Genomic DNA, 26,436 nt, shown 5'->3' on the forward strand with positions numbered 1-26,436 from the left:
ACCTCTTTCACTGTCGTAATTTTCTCACTGCTTTTGCAAAGGCAGTTTCAGATCTTTAACCCTGTCTGGGGTTTCACAAACTTTAGCCTTGTTCTGTTGAGTTTATATCCTCAAATAGAGTGAAGCCTAATACCTGTTAAAAGATTTTATCCAGTGAACCTACCCAAGATTCCAGAGGAAAGCAAAAACGTCTGCTGCCTGGCAGCAAGTTTTTTTTTTTTTTTCTTTATAGAGTTTTAAACTAAGGTCCATGAATTTCCTGCCATATTTTCCTGTGTGTGCTTCAGCTGCCTTACTGACAATCACTTAATAAGTATAGCAGTTCCTTAGTTTATACTGCATGTGAGATAGCTTGCTTATGAGAATAATTTTTCTATATAAAATTCATATTTAATCCTCCATTTTAGGAGTGAGTTCTATAGAAAGTTCTATGGAAATTCTCTATTTTAGGAGCGAGCCTGCAATACAGTTTTCAAATACAATATTATGATATTTGAAGTCAATCAGGAAGTGATCCATCTATACTACAACTTCTCATCATGTTTCAATATAAAATGTTGGAAGAGTAACGAAGTGTCCAAAATTAGATTGATTTTATAATTTAGGGTCACAGCCTTCTAATTTTACAATAATAATCAGTTGACAAAGAATGGTTAGTATAATACTTGTGTTAATCGATCCTACTTTCTATCTCTATTTTATTAAAATGAACTCTGAATGTTATAGCATAGTAGAAATTTACCACTTATTATAATAAATCGTGTTTTCACAGTTTCCTCTTCTCTTAACTTAAAACTTAGGTTCTTGCTTAGACTTCTAAATTTTTATGACTGTTTTAGTTTCTGGGAGTCCTTAGGGTTTTTGCAGTTTCTTTCCAGAGCCTGAGGGGCTTTGCTGTATGTTTGTGTGATATTTCACACCTGATGAATGGAGAGCCAGTTGATATTAGTCATCTGTCAACTTTATTTATTTCAAGATTCCAGTATTCAGAGTGGGGGTTGATTAAGTACATAGCCAATATAATATACATTTACAATAATGAATCAGATGTCATTTCCTTGCTTAGTTACTTATATTCTTTGCTTTTTAAAATAAGGCCCAGACCAGTTATTCTGAGATCCAAACTTTGACTCTTACATAAATTTAAGGACATTTTTCTTTGCTAGAAATAAAAAAAAAATAAATTACCTAATAAAACCCTTAGCTTTGGAGACATTACCATACAAATGTAAAAGATAAGTATGTGAAGCACATTTAATAACACAGAACCTAATAATGATAACTCAAACTCATTTTGATTTCCTACCTACAAACCACACATTTGAAGTATTAGAAAACTTTGTGAGCTTTCTTTTTTTTTTTTAATAATACTGTTGTGTACTTTATTTCAAATATTATCCTAGGTCCTCTTGTATGAGAATATCTAGAATCAGTTTAGTCTTTAATTCCTAGTTTTCTTCTTAGTCCTTTGAAAATATTATTTAAGTAATGTTTTTTGTTTTTTACTGCTAACTCCCCAAATTTGTTATAAGGAATATTTTTGTTATTTTCTTCTTTCATCGCATGGGGGAAGATTCAATAACTATGATGTAATTCCTTTAAGAAAATTTTTGTCAGACATGTCGGAAATTTTGAAATCCCGTATATTAACTCTAGACTCTCAAATTTCAAATCATATTATGACGTCTCTGATGGAAAAACATGCTTCAGCTTTCTCTGCCTCTGACATGTAATTGATAACCTCATGTTCTCATTTTGGGAGGTAGAACTAGTGAAATGGGACCAAGCAAATGCTAAAAACAATAAAATGAGCTCTCTTGCTGTCTTTGGATGTTTCTTGGACCAAGCATGAAAAAGATGGATGAAACGGAAAGGGAGGAGGGGAGATGATTTTTCGTTTGTGTGTTCAGTGACGGGAAGGAGATGCCAAGGACAAAAATGGATGCCCCAGTGCCACAGTGAACATATTTCCTTAGCTCTGAGTTTGGTAGTGGGGGCTTCTGTGGATTCACACCAAGAACCGCAGTCCAAGCATATTTTGTAGTCTCATCTGACACATTTCTCTAAAGCTTAGCCCTTCTTAAACTCTCATGTTTCAACCACTTTGCCCCCTTTCCCCTGTTCACCTGCAAGCCACACATGACCCTCAGCACATATGACAAGAGCTGTCTTTCCACATGCAGTTTGCTTTGCCACCCACAGTTTAAATGAAGCTATATATAAAACCATAAACTGGTTAGATGGGTGGATGGATGGATGGATGGATGGATGGATGATAGACAGACAGACAGATATGTAGATAAATGATAGATCGATGGATGATAGATAGACAGGCAGGCAGCTATATAGATAGATGATGGATGCATGGATAGGTAGATGGATGGATAAATAGATGGCTACATGCATGATAGACAGATATATAGATAGATGATGGATGATAGGCAGACAGATATGTAGATAGATGATAGATAGGTGGATGGATGGACAGATAAATAGATGGATATATAGATATATAGATATCTAGATTGATATATAGGTTGATGTCAGATAGATGGATGGATAGATAGATAGCAGTTTCCATTTCTGTACTTTTATGGTTTTCATGTTGAGAATGTTCTCAAAGGGACATGTTTGTGGTTAAATTTTCTGAATCAACAACAAATATCACTCCTTCAAGATTGCTCTCTCAGCATAAAAACCTAAACCAATTTTGTGTTTTTATAGCCTCTCTTTTCTCACACACATACTTAACTTTTTAATTTTTTTTGGCCAGAGTTGTGGCTTTATGAATCATTATTAGAATCATTATTATTATAGAGAAGGGTCAGCAGGCCCTCCACCTAGTGAATGAAATTTCATTTCCATCCTGTCTCCTTTCTGCTTGTGCTGTGGGAGATATGTTCTTTCATCACATCTATTTCGCTCTTCAAAGGCATTCTTCTCAACAGTAATCCACTCGCAAGTTGTTATTGCTTCATGGTTTGTGTAGATGTGGGAGATCCGCTGTGCTTTAGGGAACTGCGCCAGAGATTTCATGCGTTTGTCTTTGAACACTGATCTAGAGACTTTCAGCTATTTGGGCTTCAGGGATACAAGAACAGAGAAGCCTTTAGAGAGTCCAGATCTGAGCCCTCCTCAGAAGAAGGAATTGTCTATGTTTGTTGCTAGGATGGACCCCTGACAACATGGCCACCTGTTCTGTTTTCTAATCCACGATGCTCATAATGGTTAATTTTAGGTGTCAGCTTGACTGGATTAAGGAAGACCTAGAGAGCTGCTGAAGCATTACTTTTGGATGTGTCTGTGAGGGTGTTTCCAGAGGAGACTGGTGTGGCCAGCTACAGAAATGAGGACTGTCATTGTCACGAGTATTTTCTCCCCATTTTGTTAAGAATACATCTGTGTGTATATATAAATATATTTAGTATCAAGATAAAACATAAATACATGTATTTAGCAAATATCTTTGTTTTCATTCCTCTCTTATTCCTTTATTATATAACATAAGGTATATTGACTTTATATCAGTATATGATATGATGGTTTGTGTTTTCCTGTTGAGAGCGTTCTTGGAGTATCTTTGTTATTGACTCAGAAATTTTGACCACAAACATGTTTGTTTGAGAACATTCTCAACATGGAAACCACAAAAATGCATATAATATATAAACCACTCTATTGACTACCTCTCTATCAGTATTTAAGTATTATTAATTTTACCTCATGGTATTTAAGTGATGGGATGTCAGGAGAAGACTCAACATCACCCAAGGACTTGACCTCCTCTTCCGGGGAAGGGGATTACTGCATTTTCAGCTGTGTGCAGAATGGTTACATCACGTTAGGTGGAACTGTTGTAATTTTCTTATCTTCATTTAGAAATTAAGTATGGTTTAAGGAGATGCTTATGGGTGCCAAGTCGATGATGGGTGGATTTGTGATGGTTGATTTTAGGTGTCAAATTGACTGGATTAATGGATACTTAGAGAACTGGTAACGTGTTCATTACTTCTGGGTGTGTCTGTGAGGGTGTTTCCAGAGGGCATTGGCATGGGAGTTGGTGGACTAAGTGAGGAAGGTCCACCATCAATGTGGACTGGCAACATCCAATCAGCTGGGGGCCCAGATAGAACACAAAGCAGAGAAGAGTTCCCTCTCTCTCTTTCTCTCTCTGTCTCTCTCCCTCTCTATCTCTATCTCTGTGTGTCTCTCTGTGTCTATCTCTCTCTATCCATCTCTGTCTCTCGCTCTCTATCCACGTCCCTGTCTCTCTGTGTCTCTCTCCCTCTCTTCATCTCTCTCTTTCTTTCCCTGGTTTTGTCTCTGTCTCTCCCTCCTTGCCTGTGTCTCTGTTTCTCCCTGTCCCTCTCTTTCTCTCTCTTCAAGCTGAGACACTCTTCATCTCTAGCCCTAGAATGTTAGAGCTCCAGGCTCTCCCACCCTTGGACTCCGGGATCTATGCTACCCACGCTACAAGTTCTTAGGCCTTTGGCCTCAGGCTGAGAATTACTATACTTAGAACATTCTTCCATGGGGCAAAAAACTCTAAAGATTAGAAATCTGTATTAGTTCATTTCTCTGCAACAGGTATTTATTAGACACTTACCATGTGCTTAAAAAATAGGAACTAAACAAATTTCTCTAAAAAAAGGAACCTTGTTAGTTTTTTCTGATTATGTGACAAGGGACAGCTGCACAGGGATCAGAGCTCATTAAGCTGAAGTTCTCTAAATTAGGGTCTCTTCAGGCCAATTGTAAGCCCAAGTTCGTTTTCTTTTTATTCCCACTAGTAAAAACTATCACATTTGAGGAGCATTGTGAATTTAACTATGACACTTTCTCCATCAGTAGGAATACACTATGATTAAATTGTACTTTGTAAACTGTTTTTTTCTGTTTATAAAAGTAAGTAGAACATTTTATATATACAAGAATTTATAAAGAATCATATAAAACCACTGGTAGTTCTGCTCCCTGCAAACTAATCCCAAATAAAATTATATCATCATTCTTTCCAGTTATGTGTATGCCTTTCTATACAAACATATGCATATGAAACATACATATCCATATGCAAATATATTGCTCTCAAACTTCCGTCCTCAAGTGATCCTCCCACACTTGGCCTCCGGAAGTGCTGGGATTACAGGCATGAGCCACTGCACCTGGACAGATTGTTTTTCACATTTGTGCTGATGTTGCCTTTATATCATGTTTGGTTCTGCCTTTTACACCCTAAAATTATACCATAAGGTTTTATATATGACAAAATATTCTTCAAAAATCGAGAATATTCTAGTGTTTAATTTATTTTTTCTTCAAGTCTCCTACTTCTTAATTTTCTAACCCAAGTGTTGGCATGCCATAATATTTGCCAAATCAGTAGGTTAAAAATATCATTTTCCTTGTGTTTAAACTTTAATTTTCTTTGATTTCCTGGTGAGGTTGAACATTTTCCATATTTGTATTAATTTACAATTGTTTTCTCATTCGTCATTTGTCTTTTGCCATTTTAAAAAATATTAGATGTTGATTATTTTCTCTGTTGATTCCCCTTCTTTCCTTCCTTCCTCCCTTCCTCCCTTCCTCCCTCCCTCCCTCCCTCCTTTCCTCCCTTCCTTCCCTTCCTTTTCTTCCTTTCCTTCCTTTCCTCCTTTCTCTCCATCTTCTTTCTTCCTTCCCTTCCTTCTTCCCTCCCTCTCTTCCTTTTTTCTCTCTCCTGCCTTCCTCCTTCCTTTTTTCCTCCTCACCTTTTCTCTCTCTCCTTCTTTCGTTCCTTCGTTTTTCCTTCCTTCCTTCCTTCCCTTCTTTCTTCCTTTCTTCCCTCTCTCTCCCTCCTTTCTCCCTCTTTCCTCCTAACTTCCTCTCTCCCTGCCTTCCTCCTTTCTTTCCATCCCTTCTTCCCTCCTCCCCTCCTTCCTTCCTCTTTGCTTGCCTCCCTTTTTTTCCTTCCTTTCCCTTATTCCTCCCTCCTTCGCTCTCTCTCTTGCTCCCTAATCAGTTACTTATGATATCCTTCTCCACTCTGAGACCATGGATAGTCATGATTGTTTTGCTGACCTGCTTTGTGGCCCCACATGGCCCTAGGCCAGGTGCTTCTGTTGCCTGTTGTTGTAGACACACTGGTGGGCTTGGGCATGTGTGGTACCCAGACTCCATGGACAACGGAAGAAGAAATATAAGATTTGGAGTTGTTAGTAAAATAGACTTTTGGGCAATTGCACAATCATCCATGCTAGCACAGGAAAGCTCTTAGCAGGTGTTTCTCCTTCCAGTTTACTTTGAAAGAAGAGGGGCTTTCCCTGCCTACACACCAACATCCTGGTTTCATAGTGAGGAAGAGAAAGAATGGGAATGTAATTATTGCAATTATTATTTATCATGTTTTGTTGTTCCCCCCAAGCTAAAAGTGACAACTCTATGCTGTGGTTCTTTGGGGATATTACATGTGAGAGTGCAACCACAGAAAATGACATCAATTAGGCATGAAGGCTTTCTCCCCATACTGACTAGCAGCTTGCTTGGGAGCAGAGACCTTCAGCTTGAGGAGCAAATAGTGGGCACTCAGTGTATTCACTGACTTTATTCAGGGGCCAATGCAACTGTGTCTGGAGGGGTTGGCTGGTATAAAACTCTAGGTTGGAAATTATTTGGTTTTCTTTTTCTTTTTCTTTTCTTTTCTTTCGTTTTCTTTTCTTTTCTTTTTTCTTTTTTTTTTTTTTTGAGACAGTTGCTCTGTTGCAAGAGCAAGGCACTCCTGGCTGGAGTGCAGTGATGCGATCATAGCAATCTCTTCCTCCTGGGCTCAAGTGGTCCTCTCACACACCACCACCATACCTGGCTAATTAAAAAACAAATTGTAGAGACAAGGTCTCGCTATATTGCCCAGTCTGGTTTGGAGCTCCCAGGCTCAAGCAATCTTCCTGCCTCAGCTTCACAACATGCTGGGATTACAGGTGTGAGCCACCACTCTCGGTGGAAATCATTTTTCCTCTAGATTTCACAGTCATTGCATAATTGTCTTGTACCACTCAGGGTAAAGGCCAAAGCCGTGATTTGATTGTATGTAACCCATCCACCCACTGCACCCCCTATGCACTTAGGATTTTGTCTTGGTCCTCTGTATCCTAAGGTTCCATGAAAATGGGCTTTGCTCTGGGTTTATTTTCCTTCATCGTTTTGGGCCCCCAGGCCTGTTCAATACTGAGATTCATGCCCTTCAGGTCTAAAACTATATTTTGTTTTATTGCTTTAGTAATCTCTTTCTCTCTCTCAGTCTCTTCCTCTGGAATGTCTATTAGCTGAAGATTGGGACCTGGTTATGATATCCTAATTTTCATGTCTTTTCTCTCCTGTTATCAATCACCTTGGCTTTTTGTTCCAGTTCTCTTTGAGATGTCCTCACCTTGATCTTCCCAGCATTCTGCTGAATTACTTCATTTATCATGTTCCGCATTCCCAAAAGTTCTATTTTGTTCTCTAAATGTACTTTTCTCATACCATCCTTTTATTATTTATTTACTTATTGATCAATCTTTTCTTTTCTTTTTTTGGTTCTTTGATCGCTGTCCATATATGACCAGCCATATGACATTGCTGATAGTTAACCATACTTTATCTGCAAAATTGGCTATTTCAAATGATTCATCCTATTTGATAAAGAGATGTTATCTCACTTATCAATAATGAAAACCCTTCTTTTTCATTCCAAACCAACATAGAGCTGTGTGATCCAAGGGCCTTAAATAAGAGGCATGCAGGTATCTGTATGCATAAAATTTAAATCCTAATTTAAGGAAGTACTAACCTGAAAGCTATGCTGAAAGATTTTTGTTGTGAATTTGATTATTATTAGATATATCATCTCGATCCAATGGTCATCAGAGGAAAAAAACAGTTACTTAGTTTTGGTTTGGCAGACACAATTGATATTCTTTTTCTGTACTCCATTTTAATAGCTTAAAGTTTTCATTAAAAATTACACCTTGGGCTTGGGGGGCAATGGCTCATGCCTACAATTCCAGCACTTTGGGAGGCCAAGGAGGGTAGATTGCTTGAGCCCATGAGTTGGAGACCAGCCTAGGGAACATGGTGAAACTCCATCTCTACTAAAAATAAAAAAGTCACTTGTCATCTCAATTACTCAGGAGGCTGAGGTGGGAGGATCCCTCGAGCCTGGGAGGAGGGGGTTCCAGTGAGCTGAGATTGTACCACTGCACTTCAGCCTGGGCAACTGAGTGGCACCCTGTCTTTAAAAAAAAATTACACTTATTCTCTCATGCAAAGGAAACACATTTTAAAGAGTTGCTGATTGATTTTTCTGCATTGCCCAGGAGTTGCATTTTTATTCAAGAAGTAACAACTAGCACCCTGTCCTCAAATCTCTTTTGCATTGCCGACATGAATTTGTTGGCATTGTCTTCAAGCATTTCCAGGATATGTGCAAGTTACAGGGATTTAGATTGTACCTGGAAGTACAGGATTGGAGAATGGTGGTTAAGTTTTAACAATTCAGTCAAGAAATTCTTTGTTATGAACACTTTTAGGCAGGGAGGAAGTTTAGAGTTTTCCATATTGATTGGATTTATACATATTAATTTTTTTCTAAATGATGTCATAAAAGGGTCTTTTAGGTAATGATGAAATAACCAAGTCCCAATAGGAAGGTTTCACCATATAGTACAATGTAATGATAGGGAAATTCAGAGTTCAAAATATTTTAATGTCATAAACCAATTTTGAGCTTTAATGGAAGAAGGATCATTATGCACAAATGAAATTGCATATATATTTTGTTATGTTTTTGTAAAATCATTCATAATTATAAACTGGTCAGGAACTTCACAAGTAACTGAAGAATTATACTATAACTTGACAGAAAGAATCGGCTATTCAATAGCAGGCTCAGGGGTACACATACCTTTTTAATATCATGACTTGTCCACAAATTGATGTGTGAAACAATTTTCCCTGTTGTACTCTGCTTTAGGAGATGAGATGATTGTGGGGGGCAAAAGAATGGTTTCCCAGCCTCCTGGTTTGCAGGACAGCAGAAAAAACAGCCATTCAGTTGGATGTTATTGGAATCAACAACAAAGAGACTGAAATGCTCATTTATCTATTACGGTAAAATCCAACATTTGCTTCACATACGGTGATACAAAGCAATAGCATTTGCCGTGGTATTTGAAATACAGTAAAAATATGAGTTAACAAAACTTGGGCATTAAGCTATTTCTCTCCAAGAGATAATGAGTGTTTCTTATTCTTCAACCCTTTATACTTTATTTTTTAAAAGTGTCTTTGTTTTTAAAGAAAAGAGATATGCTTATTGTAAAAAATCCAAAAATCAGAAAAGCATAGAAAAGAAGCATATGATAGTCTATACTCACCATGGAAACAGTTTACAGATATAATTCCAGAATTTTCTATGTGTAATATATAGAAATGGCAGGTTACTATTCATTCAACTTTATAATTTTCTTTAAATATTTTGTGTTGATATAATTATAGACTCACAAGTAGTTATGAAAAAACGGTACAGAGGAGTCTCTCCTACCCTTTACCCTGTCTTCTCCAGTGATAACAAAAACTGCTGTTTTTCAGCAGATCTTTTTTCTTGTATTTCTAGACTTGGAAACTCCTCAGTAGATTCAAATAATTTCTGTCTCCACCTCCCTTCTTTCTCTCTCCCTTTCTTCTTTCTTTCCTACCTTCCTTCCTCCTTCCTTATATTTTTCCTTTCCTTTCTGTAATTTCCAAACACTGCTATAACACGTTATAGTGAACTGAGTGGGTTAAAACTATGTAAAACAATATAACCTTACAGTTCGGGAAGTCTTAAGCACAAAGTGGGTTTCACTGTCCTAAAATCATGGTGTGGGCAGGGCTGCTTTCTTTTCTGGAGGCTCTAGGGGTTGAATTCCTCTTCTTGCCTTCTCTGGCTTCTAGAGGGCACCTACCTTCCGGGCTGGTGGGCCCTTCCTCCATCTTCAAGGCCAGCAGTGTAGTGTCTTCCAGTCTCTCCCCACCTCCTTCTTAGAGGGGCCTTTGTGATGACAGTGGGCCCACCTGGCTAATCCAGGAAGTTCTTCCCATCTCAAGATCCTTCATGGCACTTGCCAAATGCCCTTTTCCATGTAAGGTAAAGTGTGAGGTGCCAGGGATCAGGTTGTGGGCGCCTCGGGCCTGACCATTACTTAGCCCACAACACGTCCCTTTCTTCTTTCTGTTTTGGGACTGGACCATCCAGCCAATAGATTCTGGGCCTTTTTTACATGTAGGGGTGGTGCCAGATCTTCCATAGCAGGTAACATTAAGTTGTAGTTCAATCAATATTTGTAGATGGAATTAAAAACTGAATTGCAATACAAAGATTAATACCACAGATTTTAAAAAATATTTATTTTCATATTATGTATTTTATATATAATTTTATATATAAATGCATATATATGTATTTATAGAAATATATATTTTTATACTTACTATTATATAGTATAAATGTTTTATTTCAAATAAATATTTATTTAAATATTAATATATTTAGTTAAAATATATAATTAAAAATGAAAAAAATTATTTTTAATATAATTTAAAAATGAATTCGAATACAGATGAATACCACAGATTTAAAAAAATATTTATTTTCGTATTATTTATTTTATATATTTTATTTTTATTTTTATTTTTATTTTTAAATTTTTTTCTTTTGTATTCCTTCTAAAAAAAACTGGGATACATGTGCAGAACGTGCAGGTTAGTTACATAGGATACATGTGCCATGGTGGTTTGCTGCACCTATTGACCCATCCTCTAAGTTTCTTCCCGTCACCCCCACCCCCAAATAGGCCCTGGTGTGTGTTGTTCCCCTCTCTGTGTCCATGTGTTCTCAATGTTCAACTCCCACTTATGAGTGAGAACATGCGGTGTTTGGTTTTCTGTTCCTGTGTTAGTTTGCTGAGGATGACGGCTTCCAGCTTCACCTGTGTCCCTGCAAAGGACATGATCTTATTCCTTTTTATGGCTGTGTAGTATTCCATGATGTATATGTACCACTTTTCTTTATCCAGTCTATCATTGATGGGCATTTGGGTTGGTTCCATGTCTTTGTTATTGTAAATAGTGTTGCAGTAAACATACATGTGCATGTGTCTTTATAGTAGAGTGATTTATATTCCTTTGGGTATATACCCAGTAATGGGATTACTGGGTCAAATCGCATTTCTGGTTCTAGATCCTTGAGGAATCACCACACTGTTTTCCACAATGATTGAACTAATTTACGTTCCCACCAACATTGTAAAAGTGTTCCTATTTCCCCACAGCCTCACCAGCATCTGTTGTTTCCTGACTTTAACAATCGCCATTCCAACTGGTGTGAGATGGTATCTCATTGTGGTTTTGATTTGCATTTTTCTGATGATCAGAGAATATGCATTTACTTATCTATATCTATACACACACACGTATTCATAGAAATATAAAATATTTATATATTTATACAATTATACAATATAAATGTTTTATTTTAAATAAATTTTTAAATATTAAATATATATTTATAAAAAATAGATGTATGTATAATAAATAATAAACACTTAATACATATTAAATATATAAATTGATGTATTTATATTTATACATAAATGAATAAATATTTTTATATTAAATGTATAATTATAAATAAATCAATGTATATATAAATGTATATTTAATATATACTAGGTGTTATATGTTGAAATATATATTAAATCTATAAATAATATTCCTTTTAATACTTTATAATATTTTAATAATAACTTTTTAGGTAAAATATGCAAATAAATTTCTAAACCAAATATCCCAGCCTGAGATCTCTAGCTTTGGATAGAAAAGCATTTACTTTTTAGCAAAATTAATTTTTTTAAGTGAAAAATTAAAATTATGTATATTTAGGGTATACAACATGACATTTTGTTTTATATATATATATGTATGTATGTACATTATGGAATGGCTAAATGAAGCTACTTAGCATGTGCATTACCTGACATACTTTGTGGGGAGAACACTTATAATCTACTGTTTTGTAATTTTCAAATATCCAATGTGTTGTTATTCACTACACATGAATGTTGTAGTCACCATGTTGTAGGAAAGATCTCTGGAACTCTTGCTCCTAAGTGAAACTTTGTTTCCTTAGACCAACATCTCCCCAATGAAAAACACTTACTTTAATATTCACTCCACTGTATTCATTTTCTATTGCTCCATAGCACACAGTGGCTGGCAACAACACCTGTGTATCTTCTCTTTGGGCTCAGGAGTCCAAGCAAGGACAGACTTTACCCTGCTCAGGGGATCGCCAGGATGAAATCAGGGTGCCAGCTACGTTGTGTTCTCCCCTGAGCCTCCCGGTGCTATTCCAAATTCAGTGCATGTTGGTAGAACTCAGTTCCTTGAGGTTCTGGGACTGAGGTCCCCATTTTCTTACTGCTGAAAGTCCTGGGCCACTAGTAATTTCTAGGTCTGTGGACCCCACAGGAAGTTCACATCATCACCGTCAGCTTCTTTGTGGGCACCAGTTGGTGTCCAGCATCTCTGTCCGACTTCTGGCCGTCTTAGAATTCTGCCTACTACTCCCACGAATTTTTCTGGGTTGGCTTGGCCTTGCCCCTTGTAGAAAGTTGCTCTGCAGGGAAACCACTCTCTTTGTTTTTCCAACCAGTATTTCTCATGTTCCACAATGTGAGTATATCTGTGAGATGCTCCAGTTTCCTGAGACACCTATCATTTTGCTAAGATTTCCAACAGGCATCAAAGTCTCTACTGGTGGGCTTTGAGGAGAAGGCTGACCTGTTCTTGTGCCCCAGAGGCACTGCCTATCTTTCTTTATTTTTTAATCTCAGGGCCAGAGTCATCCCTGCCCTGCCCAAAATGGGAATAGGGCATCTCTTCATAGAGATCAGAGCTACATATAAAAGCCAAACTGGGACTGAATCTAAACATCTGCATTTCCTTCCTCCTCCCCTTCCTTTCGGGACTTCCTGCTGCAGATCGCGGGAGCAGATATGTGTCAATGTATTCCTTTTCCTTTGCAGCCTGTCCATTTGGTCCAGTCAGAATCATTCAGCAATGCATAAGAGAAGAAATATAATATGCGCTGATATCCAGGTGTATGCAAGTGATAATATGGCTAATGGAAGATGTGAATTGAGAAGGGGATGTGGTTATTAATGATTACTTAGGAAAGAATTCTGGGCCAAGCACAGTGGCTGATGCCTGTAATCCCAGCACTTTGGGATGCTGAGGTGGGAGGATGGCTTGAGCTCAGAAGTTTGAGACCAGCCATGGGTAACATGGTGAAACCCCATCTCTACTAAAAAATACAAAAATTAGCCGGGCATCGTGGCACGCACCTGTAATCCCCAGCTACTCTGGAGACTGAGGCACAAGAATTGCTTGAATCCGGGAGGCAGAGGTTGCAGTTAGCTGAGATTTTGCCACTGCACTCCAGCCTGGGAGACACAGTGAGACTCCATCTCAAAAAAGAAAAAAGAGAAAAAAGAAAAAAGAATTCTGTCTCAAGATACTAGGGACGCTAAAAGTTTGCTGTTTATAAAGGGGATTTTATACAATGCGCACCTTTGACTTTGTGCCTTCTTGCCCCAGGAGTTACTCCTTTTAAATAGATAGCTCATCTACAGATCCTGCAGATAATCCTTCTGGTATAACCAGAATACGTAGTTATGTATACATATATGTCCCATAATTTTTTCCTTTCAAGGTAATTGATGAATTATACTAAACAAACAATTTTCTGGCTGACAAGTACTGTACTTTAGTGAATTTGCTTGATTAAATTGTAATAATGAAATTAAATTTTATGCTTGCTGTTTGTCTACAAATGCAGTTCCTGTTGAAAATGAGACAATCTGAAGTGCCTTCTAATGGACATCCCACTTCCTTAATGTTTCTTTTGTATGTGTAAGGGAGAAAGTCTAATGTCTGTTCTTTCCCTCATAGATTCTTAGTTGAGACACTCTCCTGAAAATAAAAGTCAGATTCACAAAAGAAAAACTGTTGAGCCCAGACTGGTCTCAAACTAGCCTCAAGCGATCCTCCTTCCCTGACCTCCCAAAGTACCATGATTACAGGTGTGAGCCACCACCGCCAGCCTAGATTAACAGTCTTTAAAGTAGATATGCTGGGATAGGTGAGAGGAAATGAAAAGCCAACTGGGACACACAAAAGCAGCCAGGAGCAGCCTAGGAGGATGACATATATTCTACCCATCACACAGGAGAGGCCTCAGTTCAAAAATACTTCTCTCTCAAGGCAGTGGCTTAGGGGCCTTGCTCAAATAGGATTTTAACAAAGAGCCATAAATCCTATGTACTGACAAGACAAAGAGGAGAACATCTGCAGGCTACCAAAAGGTAAATTTCTGGAAAGAGTAAAATCTGCCTCTAGCTGCTGTAGTGCTGTCTCTGAGCTAATAGGCGAGAGTTATAAAGGGGACCATCTTTCGGTGGGAAAGGCAGGCAGGAGGGCAGGAAGGTGGCAAAGGCAGACAGGTGGACAGAAGACCTTGTCTTTGTAAATTGCTGTCTTGCTATGAGGAAGGCAGATGGAGGGGCAGTGTGTCCACTGCATTTTAGGATTCTTCTTTTCAATCAATAATCCTCATTATTTTAAAAAGGGATATTTTGGTTTCCTTCATGTGTAAAAACTGTATCCATCTCAAAGCTCAGGAAAGGAACAATTTACAGCCACCCTCCCAGGCTGCTCCTGACTGTTTTTGTGTGTCCCAGTTGGCTTTTCACTTCCTCTCACCTATCCCAGCATATCTACTTTAAAGACTGTTAATCTAGGCTGGCTGTGGTGGCTCACACCTGTAATCATGGTACTTTGGGAGGTCAGGGAAGGAGGATCTCTTGAGGCTAATTTGAGACCAGTCTGGACAACATACTAAGACCCTGTCTCTAAAAAAAAATGTTAAAAAGTTAGCCAGGCATGGTGGTACCTGCGTGTAGTCCCAGCTACTCAGGAGGCTGAGGCGGGAGGATTGCTTGAGTCTGGGATGGGAGGTTGAGGCTGCAGTGAGCTATGATCTCACCACTGTACCCCAGCCTGGGCCAAAGAGCAAGACCCTGTCTGAAAACATAAAAATATAAAAGATTGTATTAATTGTCATCATGATTTATATAAAATGCAAAGCATGCCTGATACATGGTAGGAAGACAATAAACACTATTTACATGTTTTTCCCCCTTGAACATGTTCCCTTTTTCTGCTGAGTCACATTATTTTTTGACTGATTGCAGAGGGGGGCCCCCAATGCAAAATTAGTAACTCTGGCAGCTTTCTCTATGTCTTCCTTTTCCTAACTTTTCCATAAAACCATTCCTCCAAAGCCTTCACATGCTCACAGTGGCCTTATTGTCTCTGATTAATCACAGTTGAAACTGGCTATCTAGAAAGAATGACTAGCTGTCTTAATACTCTAATGGAAATCTGAGTCAGTACACTACTCCTGTTTTTTAAAATGTCTTCTCTTCCCTTGTGGAATGAAAGGAATTTACACATTACACATAATGAGGAGAACAAGGTATTTTTATTTATGCTTTTATTTCAATAGGTTTTTGGGAAACAGGTGGTGTTTGGTTACATGAGTCAGTTCTCTGGTGGTGATTTGTGAGATTTTGGTGCACCCATCACATCCGAGCAGTATACACTGAACCCTATTTGTAGTCTTTTATCACTCACCCCCTTCTCACCCTTTCCCCCTGAGTCCCCAAAGTACATTGCATCATTCTTATGCCTTTGCATCCTCATAGCTTAGCTCCCACTTATGAGTGAGAACATACAATGTTTGGTTTTCCATTTCTGAGTTACTTCACTTAGAATAGTAGTCTCCAATCCCATCCAGGTTGCTGTGAATGCCATTAATTCATTCCTTTTTATGGCTGTGTAGTATTCCATCATATATATATATACGTGTGTATACATATATACGTATATATGTATATATATATTATATATGTATATATGTATATATACATATATACATATATATGTGTATATATACGTATATATGTGTATATATATACACATATATATACACACACACACACACACACATATATATATATACACACACCACAGTTTCTTTATCCACTTGTTGATTGATGGGCATTTGGGCTGGTTCCACATTTTTGCAATTGCTAATTGTGTTGCTGTAAACACGCGTGTGCAAGTATCTTTTTTGTATAGTGACTTCTTTAGCTCTGGGTAGATACCCAGGAGTGAGAACAAGGTGTTTTGGAGGCAGACAAACCAGGGTTCCATTCAATGCTCCCCCTCTGGTATTCAACTTCTTCAAATCCTAGATAAATGTGGGGACCCTCTAAGCCTCACTTCTTGTGCAATGGGGAGAAAAACATTACCATCTAATATGGGGTGAGAAAGGAGTGATGCAGTTGTGGATTTAGGGCTCCTGATGAATGATACCTCCAGTGGAGACTGGCCTGGATTGGAATCTTTCCTGTTATCCCTGGAACCCCTCTACCTATCCCCACCTGTTCTCTACCCTGGAAGAAGCCCAGGATGAACGGCATCCATAGGCTGTCTTGCCTTTTCTGTTGTCCTGGTTGTTTTTGGCCAAGGAAAGTCAACAAATGAAAGGGAAAGGAGAACAAGGTTGGGGTTTTCATCTCCTCTGTTCCCTCCTGCAGGGTTGCCCAGGATTGCATCCTGCACTCCTCAAAGGTCATCACAAGCTCTGGGATCACTCCTTCACCTTTGGGCCTGAGTGGTACCAGCCTCAGGGATGAGCCGTCTTCCTCCTCTTCCTGTCCACACTGCTGTTAGCTGTCTTTTCAGTAAATTCTCCTCTCATTGTCCTATATTCCATGTGTCTCTTCTTTTCTGCTAGGACCATGTGACCAATGCTAGGTCCTGCTTGGCACCCCCAGGGAAATGACAGCCTATTCACAGACCACAGGGCTGTCCACAGCAGAGGAACCAGAGGGCTAATTAGGAGCTTATGTGCATAGCAAACATATTGGAATGTGTTGCTCCTCCAAGCTGGTCAGAGACATTTGCCATAGTCACTGAGTCATCAGTGGGGTTATCTGCCTTGCAACCTAACAGTGATACAACTGACATCTTAAGAGATGGAGCAGACATGCACCTGCACCCCCTTTTTATCAACATGATGGTGAATAAGTGACATGTGGCTTCCAATAGATGCAGAATAGCAGGATGCTACATCAAGGGCTGTGATTCTCTAGTCTTTAGGGGGTCTCCCAGGAAATTTTATTTTATATAAAAATCAAACTTCAACAGGGCTGCAACTCCATTGGTCCAAAAGTCTCCCCGGTTGGTGTCAAATAAAAAAACAACAAATGCAGACTTAGTAAGGAGGGACTTTTATTCAAAAAGCTTAATGCAAGAGGGAAGACACTCTAGGTCTGCAAGCCTCTCAAAGGCTAGGGGCAAAAATGGTTTTTCTTTTATGGAGAAGAGTAAACAAGGCTAGAAAACATAACAGGCACTGACCTTGAATTTAAGGGTGGCCTGATTAGACAGTAGATGAGAAAACATTTGCTCTGAGGCCAGACTGTTCCCAGGAGGAAGTGCCTGCTCACTCAGACTGAGGATGGGCCCATGTTCAGGGTTCTGGGGGAAAGAGGGAAACTGATCCAACATTTGACTAGGGAGGACAAGTGGCTCAGCTAACTTATAACTGTTTATAAGACAAAGAATTAGGATTTAGAGGGTCTGTCTCTGTCCTATTAGACAAGGGACATCTGTGAGTCTTTTCTCAGTCATATGGGGAAGGGGGTTCTCTGCAATAAGCCATTTTCCAGAACACAAGGTGTGGGAGGATGTTAAGGAGTATTCAGTAGCACTTGATAAAGCACAGTAAGGAAGAGTTTATTCAGGACCATCGCAACAGGTGCAGGGACCACAGCAATGGGGACTTGCAGTGGGGGAGAAAGATTGGGCTCAGATCTGAATACAGCATGGGAAAGTGGGGATTCATAGCCACGGAATAGGGTGCCCATCAGTGGATGGAAAACTACTAAGAGAAAACACTAAGGGCCAGCGAGATTCCTCCTAACCGACCTAGCAGGATTCTAGCATAAGGCCAACCAGGTGACCACACATCCCCTGGGGGTGGTGGAGGCTGAGGAGCCTGATCCCTGATCAGACACTGAGGTTGAACAGATGGAGGGGGGGTGCGGTAGGGTGTTCTTGCTAAATTGACTTAACAGGCTTCTTGCTAAAACTGGATTTTACAAGCAAGTGCACAGATGGGCCTAGAAGAAGGTTGAAGGTCCCCAGAGGTCAGACAGCTATGATATAAGAGGTTTTGAGCATTTGCATCACATACCACATTTTCTAGGCACTAAAGAGAAGGTAACAAGGCTTTAGCTTTTAGAGGCCTCCACATGATCAACACCTTCCCTCCTGAGCATGTCGGCCCCCTATGGCCATGCACTTGCCAGCAGCCTCTCTATGGCAACTTTTTGCCTTTTTATTAAAATTGCTCGGGCGTATGAGAGCCAGTTCTAGTCCCAATAGTATGCCCATCTCATCCAACCTCTTACTGCTTCGGAGGTTTGTTTTGACTCTTGTTTGGTTTTCCTAAGGAATCTGGTTGAAAGAGAGAAGAGAGAAAAATATTTTTCAAATCAAATTTCTGCCCCAGGTATTTGTAGAGCAAAGCCGCTGCTTCACCAGGCTAGAGTCCCTTCCCCAGGGCCCAGTAAGACTTTCGTGGGCCATGAAGGCAAAACATATTAAATATGTTTTAATATGAAAATATATTATGTAAAAACATAAAACATTAACATTTGTATTTTACAACTATATTGGTGCAAATACCAATATGATCTTCAATCCCCAATGTTCATTTTCTTCTGATTATAACACAAATTAAAACATTTTGTGAGCCCCTAAAAAGGCCTTAGAGTGTGTGCCTGTTGGGTAACAATCTGGCCTTTCCCCACTCTCAGATCATGGAGGTTGGGGCTGTTTTGTGTCTTATTCCTCTCTGCATTTCTCAGCCTCTCTCTTGAACTAAGAAGGGAGTTGATGAATCTTGGCAGAACTGGAACTTGTATTCCCCATTGCTTGACATCAAGCTGGAAGTGTAGTAAACATTCCCCACATTGTTGAATTGAATCACATTAGAAAGCAGGGTATTAGCGCACAGCATTTTTAATTGCCAAGGAAAATTTTATTTTAACTTTGCATTAATATGTTCTAAGGAACCTTTATACTTGATGCAATCAGATTCCTGAGAGAAGCCAATACTTTTCCTGTTTTTGTGTTTTTTCCTCCATTCTTCATCGTATGCCCTTCAAGGAAATCTGAAAAGTTGGCTTTTTTGAATCCTTAGTCACATTGATATGTAGACTGCAATTTTGCTTTTCCTGCAGGATTGCTGACCTTGTAAAATGATGCTTATGTATGCGTCACTAATCTATGTGCTTAACTTTTAACATCTATGTAATGCTAAGAATATAGACATCACCTGGGGGCAGGTGGAGGTTGAGGAACCCTATAGAGAATGATCTGATATCATGTGTGATCAGATAGTGAGGGTGAGGGCTTCTTGCAAAAACTGGATTTTACAAAGAAGTGCACAGATAATCTTAGAACAAGATTCAGGAGACTGGGTTATATTTGGTCAAGGAAGGAATCTTTGTCAAGGGATTTCTTAACCTTTGCTGTTTTCCAAGATCAAAGGGTTCGGGTGGAATGCGACAATGTCGGTGGTATTTCAACTTAGCAACCTCTTTTTTTGTTTTGTCATGGTTGCTGAGCTGAAAGGGAGAAAATATTCAAGGGATCCACCAAGAAAATGCTCACTTAGGCTGGAACAGCATATAATAAGAGATATGTTGTGGTTATAAGATCAACGATTGCCAAAAAGCTCACTTGAGGGTCTCTCAGGCTGACACCACTTGTCACTTAGCAGCATGATGCAACCTGGCTCTGCAGTTAGCAAACCTGGCCCCAGGGGGCTTTCCAAAAGCTAAAACCACCTCAGCACAGGTGCAGCTTTTATAGACCTTAAAATAAAGCTTACTCTTATAAGAATAGCTTAAACTATCTTTAGGAAAGAAATGCCTGGTCACTGACCCAGACTGAAGACAGGTATAAGAGAGGGGGGAAAATCCCTTAAACTCCCGTTCAGTCTCTTATCTGACCATCTCATTCTCTATGGCCCATGTCACTGGCCTGTTCCTGCTGTTAAGTTTCATAACACTGCTGCTAGCATAAACCGCTTGGGTATCAGATTGTGTCTGCATTTATCTTTGACACAAATCATACCGAAGGGGAGAAGTTGCCCCTTCTGAAGAATCCGGTTTACCAGGATCACCTGAAACTCCCAAAAGAATGCAGCAACTAGGCAAAGAGTGTCTCCGCCTCACATTATCTGCCCAAGCACAGTGCTGTTGGCCAAGCCTCCAGCAGCTGACGGGACCCAGCTGTAGTGAGGTTGCAGTGATTGAGTAGGATTGGCCTGCTTCAAAGGAGAGGTTTCTCATGGGAATATGCTTATTAAACTCCCACTGGTGCAGAAACCATGAACAGAGGATGAACAAGTGAAGTTGCAATCTCCTCCATCACAGCTCACTTCCCCAACAACAGGATCACAAGCTGGAGATGCCTTTAAGGTAAGTGTCTATTCCCCTGGCCAGGCTGGGAGTTTTTAACCCTGAAACATACTAGTTGGGATGTTCACAGCAGCTACCTGCTTGTGTTGCATATTCTCCCAACATGTGTTGTCTTGTTCTTGTTTCTTAAATCTGTTGTTGCTTGGTAATTTCCATTGATTATAATGATTTTCTGTGAGGCTTAGCGAGGGAACATTTTAGGAGAGGTTATAAATGCGGCTAATTAGTGACATGCAAATCGCTTTTGTGGCTGTTTCAAAACATCTAAATGACCTATAATTAAATTTTGTTGCCAAATTATTTGTTAATTATCATCTTCCTATCAAGTTTATTGCATCAGGAGATGTCATTCACTGTCTAAAAGGTGGAGCGAGGAAGAGCATCATGCATATGTGTTGCAGAGAGGGGAAGAATGCTTGTTTTGTTGGGTTTCTGTCTCCATTGGTGTGCTTTTATTTTTTGTTCCCACTTCTATGTATCTCAGATGACGAGTTTGTGTATGGGCTGTCGGAATCTTCTGGTTGAGAAAGATGGTGGGAGCCACTTTGTTTAAATTTCCTAATTTTCCATAAACGAATCCCTTCTGCAATATCCCCGACAGATGCGGCTTTTCACCCTCCACCCAATTCCCTCATGGGAGGAAGGGACTTTGAGAGGCTGATCATTTCGTGGTCTGGCAGCACTTGTAAGTCCCTGCTTCTGTTCTGGACACTGTCCCAGCTGTGGCTTCTGAGACAATGGCTAAATCCTTTCTCTCTTTTACAGACCACCATTCGAGCACACTTAAGTGCAACTCGAATGCCATTTTCTGCCCTGGGTGAAATGTTACCAATTCCTAAGAAATCCTGGATGTCAGATTTTTTTTTTTTTTTTTTTTTTTGAGATGGAGTCTCGCTCTGTCTCACAGGCTGCAGTGCAGTGGCGCGATCTCGGCTCACTGCAAGCTCCACCTCCCGGGTTCACGCCATTCTCCTGCCTCAGCCTCCCGAGTAGCTGGGGCTACAGGCGCCCGCCACCACGCCCGGCTACTTTTTTTGTACTTTTAGTAGAGACGGGGTTTCACCGTGTTAGCCAGGATGGTCTCGATCTCCTGATCTCGTGATCTGCCCGCCTCAGCCTCCCAAAGTGTTGGGATTACAGGCGTGAGCCACTGCGCCTGGCCATCAGATGGTTTTTATACCCTTAAGCATCCTGATCACTCTCCCTTGATATGCCACTGAATCTCCATCCCTCTTAAATCGCAGGGATCTGCACTGAAAAATATTCCAACTCTGGTCTGACTTCGTGTAAACAGCTGAGTGGAACTCATCTTCCTTGTCCCAAAAGCATCTTCTTCTTAACGTACACCAAACTAGTATTAACTTCAGTCTTCTCAGTCATTCCCTTCCCCAACTGACAAAACTTGCTTTGTAGTTGTCTAAAGTCTTCTTCGTAGGAGCTGCAAGTAGGTCACGTCTGAATATTGGCATATTTGTGTCATTGATTACGTTTCTTAAATAAGAAGATTATGTGTTTTCCCCATTGCATTTAATTTTGTGATTTCCATCTTTTGTTCCACTTCTCAAGGTCTTTTCTGAATCTCTGTTCTCTTCTGACGCACATGCCATTCCCCATGTTGGATAAATATTCTGATAGTCGATTCATACAAACCATTGATGTAAATTATGGAATAGTGCAGAGCTGTATAGCACAGGCTCAGTAACCTCTCTGGTTCGGTACAAAGCTTTAATCAGCACCCTTGTGGAGCGTTTGTTTAGCTAGTTACAACTTGTAGATGCTGTAACACATGATTTTCAAATTCTAAGCTAGATGGCTATTCATTCTATTGCTGATATTACTGGAAGGAGGAAGTCTGGTAGCATTACCTCAAAAGACAGGAGGCCAATGTCATTCCCAGAGAGCTCAAGATGGCACCAAAAGTTCACTGTTTAGCTTCCTAAGTGCACAGGAACCATCTTTAGGAATATGAATTCAGGAATCTTATGTCAGACAAATTTTGCATTGACTAGTCTAACTAAAAGAAAGATAATTAATATCTTCTTTGTTTATTTAAAAATGACATGGTTGTTTATAAAGTGACATCAAACCATGTGCGCCTCTAGGCAGTAAATGTTTATCTGTGGACATTCACCTAATATACACAGCATACTCTCTGGCTATATTGGGCATCTTTTGTTTGCATTTGCATAAGCACTGTTATAGACTGCTTCTGACTCCCCAAAATTCATATGTTGAAACCCCAACCCCCAAAATGATGGTATTTGGCGGTGGGGCTTTTGGGAGGTGAAGAGGTTCTGAAGGTGGAAACTCATGAATGGGGCTAGTTTCCCATAGTGATTATAAAAGAGGCCCCAGAGAGTCCCCTTGCTTCTTCCACCATGTGAGGACACATCAGGAAGGCACCATCTATGAACCAGGAAGCAAGTCCTCACTAAATACTGGATCTCTTGGTGCCTTGTTCTTGCACTTCCAAGAACAGATGTGTTGTTCCAGGACTGGGAGCAATATATTTCTGTTGTTTATAAGCCACTTCGTCTATCGTACTTTGGCATAACAGCCAAACAGACCAATGCAAGAACCATTTTAATAAACAAGGAATTGTCATTGGCTAATTAAGTAGAATTGTGTAATCATGTTGTTTGAATTTGGATCTTGTTGGTTTATTGTTGCCATAACTGTCTGTCTGCAAGTAACAATAAGCTTGAAGCCTAAGCAAACTTAACATATGAAAATCTTTGTCAAGGGCATCTCTGCTTTATAAAAGACAGTCTTCAATTAGGACCCCTCCCCAGTGGGATTGAGCACAAAAACAGCTATTTGTGAGAAAGGATGCCCTCAGCTGCAAAAAAAAAAAAAAAGATGTTTTCAGTCTTTTTCAAAATTATGTTTAAAGACAACTATCATCATTAAGTTTTTTGCTCTATCTAGACTTTTGCAATGTTTTCCATCTCAGAACAGAAACTACTGCCCTAAATATTCAATTAATATTAAATGGCCCTATAGGAATTTATGTCTAAGAGATAGCATTCATTATCTGTATTTTTTCCTATTGCTTTTTAGGCATTTATTTATTTTTATATATTTAGTGGGTACAAGTATAATTTTGTTACAGGGATATATTGTGTAGCAGTAGTCTGGACTTTTAGTGTACCCATCATCCAAATAGTGAACTTTGTACCCATTAAGTAATTTTTCAACCCTCACTCCTATCTCACTGCACACCTTTTATACTCTCCAATGTCTATTATTCCAATTAGTATATCCATGTCTATCCATTGTTTAGCACCCACTTATAAGTGACAATATGCAGTATTTGACTTTCTGAGTTATTTCAGTAATGATAATGACCTTTAGTTCCCTCCATTTTGTTGCAAAAGACATGAATTCATTCTTTTATATGACTGAGAAGTATTCCATGGAATATATATATACCACTTTTTTTTATCCAGTCCTCTGTTGATGGACACTTAGGTTGATTCCATATCTTTGGTATTGTGACTAGTGCTGAGATTAATGTACAAGTGCAGGTATCTTTTTAATACAATGATGTCTTTCCCTTTGGGTTCATACCCAGTAGTGGGATTGCTGGATCAAATGGTAGTTCTATTTAATTCTTTGAGAAATCTCCATACCGTTTTCCATAGAGGTTATATTAATTTACATTCCCACCAACAGTGTGTAAGTGTTCCATTTTCTCTGCATTCTTGACAACATCTGTTGTTTTTAGACTTTTTAATATAGCCCTTCTGATGGTGGAAGATGTTACCTCATTGTGGTTTTGATTTGCATTTCTCCGATGATTAGTGGTCTTGCACATTTTTGTTTTCATATGTTTGTTGGGTGCTTATATGTCTTCTTTTGGAAAATGTCTGTTTGTGTCATTTGCCCCCTTTTTAATGGGGTTATTTGTTTTTGTTTTTTTTTCTCATTGAGTTGTTTGAGTTCAATGTAGATTCTAGATATTAGCCCTTTGTCAGATGCATAGTTTGCAATTTTTTTTCCATTCTGTAGGTTGTCTATTTACTCTGTTGATTGTTTCTTTTGCTGTGCAGAAGCTTTTTAGTTTAAGTCCTGTTTACCTAATTTTGTTTTTGTTGCATTTGCTTTTGAGGACTTGGTCATGAAGTAAAGCCAAGAGTGAATTAGATATATTTTTTTAAGTTTATGGAAACCAGCAGAAGACATAGACTACATAGACATTCATTTTTTTTTCACTTTCCTCATCATGGAAATATTCTGAGACATGAAACATCACTGTGACCCAAGGAGAGGCATTGGCGAGAGTTAGTTGAAAGAGAAGGAGAAACGAAAAGAGTGGAATATCATTCACTAAACACCTCCCATCTGCCTTGGAAGTTGGGTGCACTTCATCTCTTTTAAAAATGGAGATAATGGGACATGGAAGCTTGGAGTGATAAAGCCAATATTTGAAAAGGGGACGAGTTGACTTTATGATCTGATCTTTTCACTTAAAGCTCTCAGTTCTTCAATGAGAAAAGTAGGTGTCCTGGACATTATTTTATACTAGCCAAGTTCTGACTTGAGCAGGAATTAAAATGTAATGGTTTCAAAGCACTGGATAATTCATCAACCAGTAGCACTAAGCACAGGGGTAGGGTTAGTCCCTCCTCATACCAATTTTATGGCTGTCATTAGAGTTAAGCATTTAACCTCCCTGGACTTCGGTCCCTTCACTTGTGCAATGGACTGACTGTTTATTTCCCCCCCAAATTCATATATTTTAATTCTAACCCCCAAGATGATGGTAGTTGGATGAGGGGCCTTTGGAATGTGATTAATCATGAGGGGTTTGTCCTGAAAAATGGGATTAGTACCCATATAAAAGAGACCCCAGAGAGCTCCCTCATTCCTTCCACCATATGAGAACATGGGGAGAAGGCACTGTCTATGAAACAGGAAGCAGGTCCTCACCAGCACAGAATCTGCAATACCTTAGTCTTGGACTTCCAGCCTGCAGAGCTGTGACAATAAATTTCTGTTGCTTATAAGCTACCCAATCTGTTGCATTCCACGATAGCAGCCCAAATAGACTAAGACAATCTGTAAAATGAGGGTATTCACCACCCATGAGGTCTCATAGAACCTTCTGGGTCTAATCGTCTGTGGTTCTCAAAGCCTTCCCCATTTGAAGGTTGATGTTTCCTACTTGGTGGAACATTTCTCTTGCTTCCAACTTTATTTTGCTCTTTCTGGCTTCCTTGGCTGAATTCTCTCTTCCCTGTAATTTTCTCTGCATGGCACTTGCAGTTTCACCAGTGGGCTATGGAAGATGTCTTTCAAAGCCTCTGGCTAAGGTGTAAGAACAGCTGGGGTCCTCATTGGGAAGCCGATTAAACTTTAAAACAGTAGGCTGAGGTCTAGAACTGTTCCAGGAGGTGAGATGACAGCAATTGTCCCTGTGTTCATACCCTCTGGTTAATGTGACTCCCAGCTATGAATCAACCTTTATATAAATGCATTTTGGCTCACTGGACTGAATGTAGCTCGGATTCAATAATAGAAAACGTGTGGGAGGAGACAGTGAGAACCCCGAAGCCAGAATGGTCTGATGTTGTTTATTGTGCTGGAGGTCCCCAGGTTCAGCGATTCGCCAGAAGGACTAACAGGCTCAGTGCATAGTGGGGCTCATGGCTAAGATGTATTTCAGCAAAAAAATTCAGAACACATTGAACAAAGGGAAACGGCGCATGGGGTAAAGGCTGGCAGAATCCAGGCATAAGCTTCCAGGTATGTCTCT

General features: G+C 39.4%; 1 protein-coding gene across 4 annotated transcripts in view; it reads left to right on the plus strand.

Moving 5' to 3' along the window:
• The window catches only part of STS (steroid sulfatase), a 205,907-nt gene that overhangs the window by 51,478 nt on the left and 127,993 nt on the right, over window positions 1-26,436 (plus strand). Inside the window, exon 1 of one of the 4 annotated variants that reach the window (XM_054676419.2) lies at window positions 20,186-20,678. The exons of the other annotated variants lie outside the window; for them this stretch is intronic. Coding sequence (XP_054532394.1) covers window positions 20,668-20,678 — 11 coding nt within the window. The 5' untranslated portion in view covers window positions 20,186-20,667. Of the gene's footprint in view, window positions 1-20,185; window positions 20,679-26,436 lie in introns of those variants that run through there. 4 annotated transcript variants of the gene reach the window in all.

The sequence above is a fragment of the Pan troglodytes genome, chromosome X, assembly GCF_028858775.2.
Source record: "Pan troglodytes isolate AG18354 chromosome X, NHGRI_mPanTro3-v2.0_pri, whole genome shotgun sequence".
Lineage (NCBI taxonomy): Eukaryota > Metazoa > Chordata > Mammalia > Primates > Hominidae > Pan > Pan troglodytes.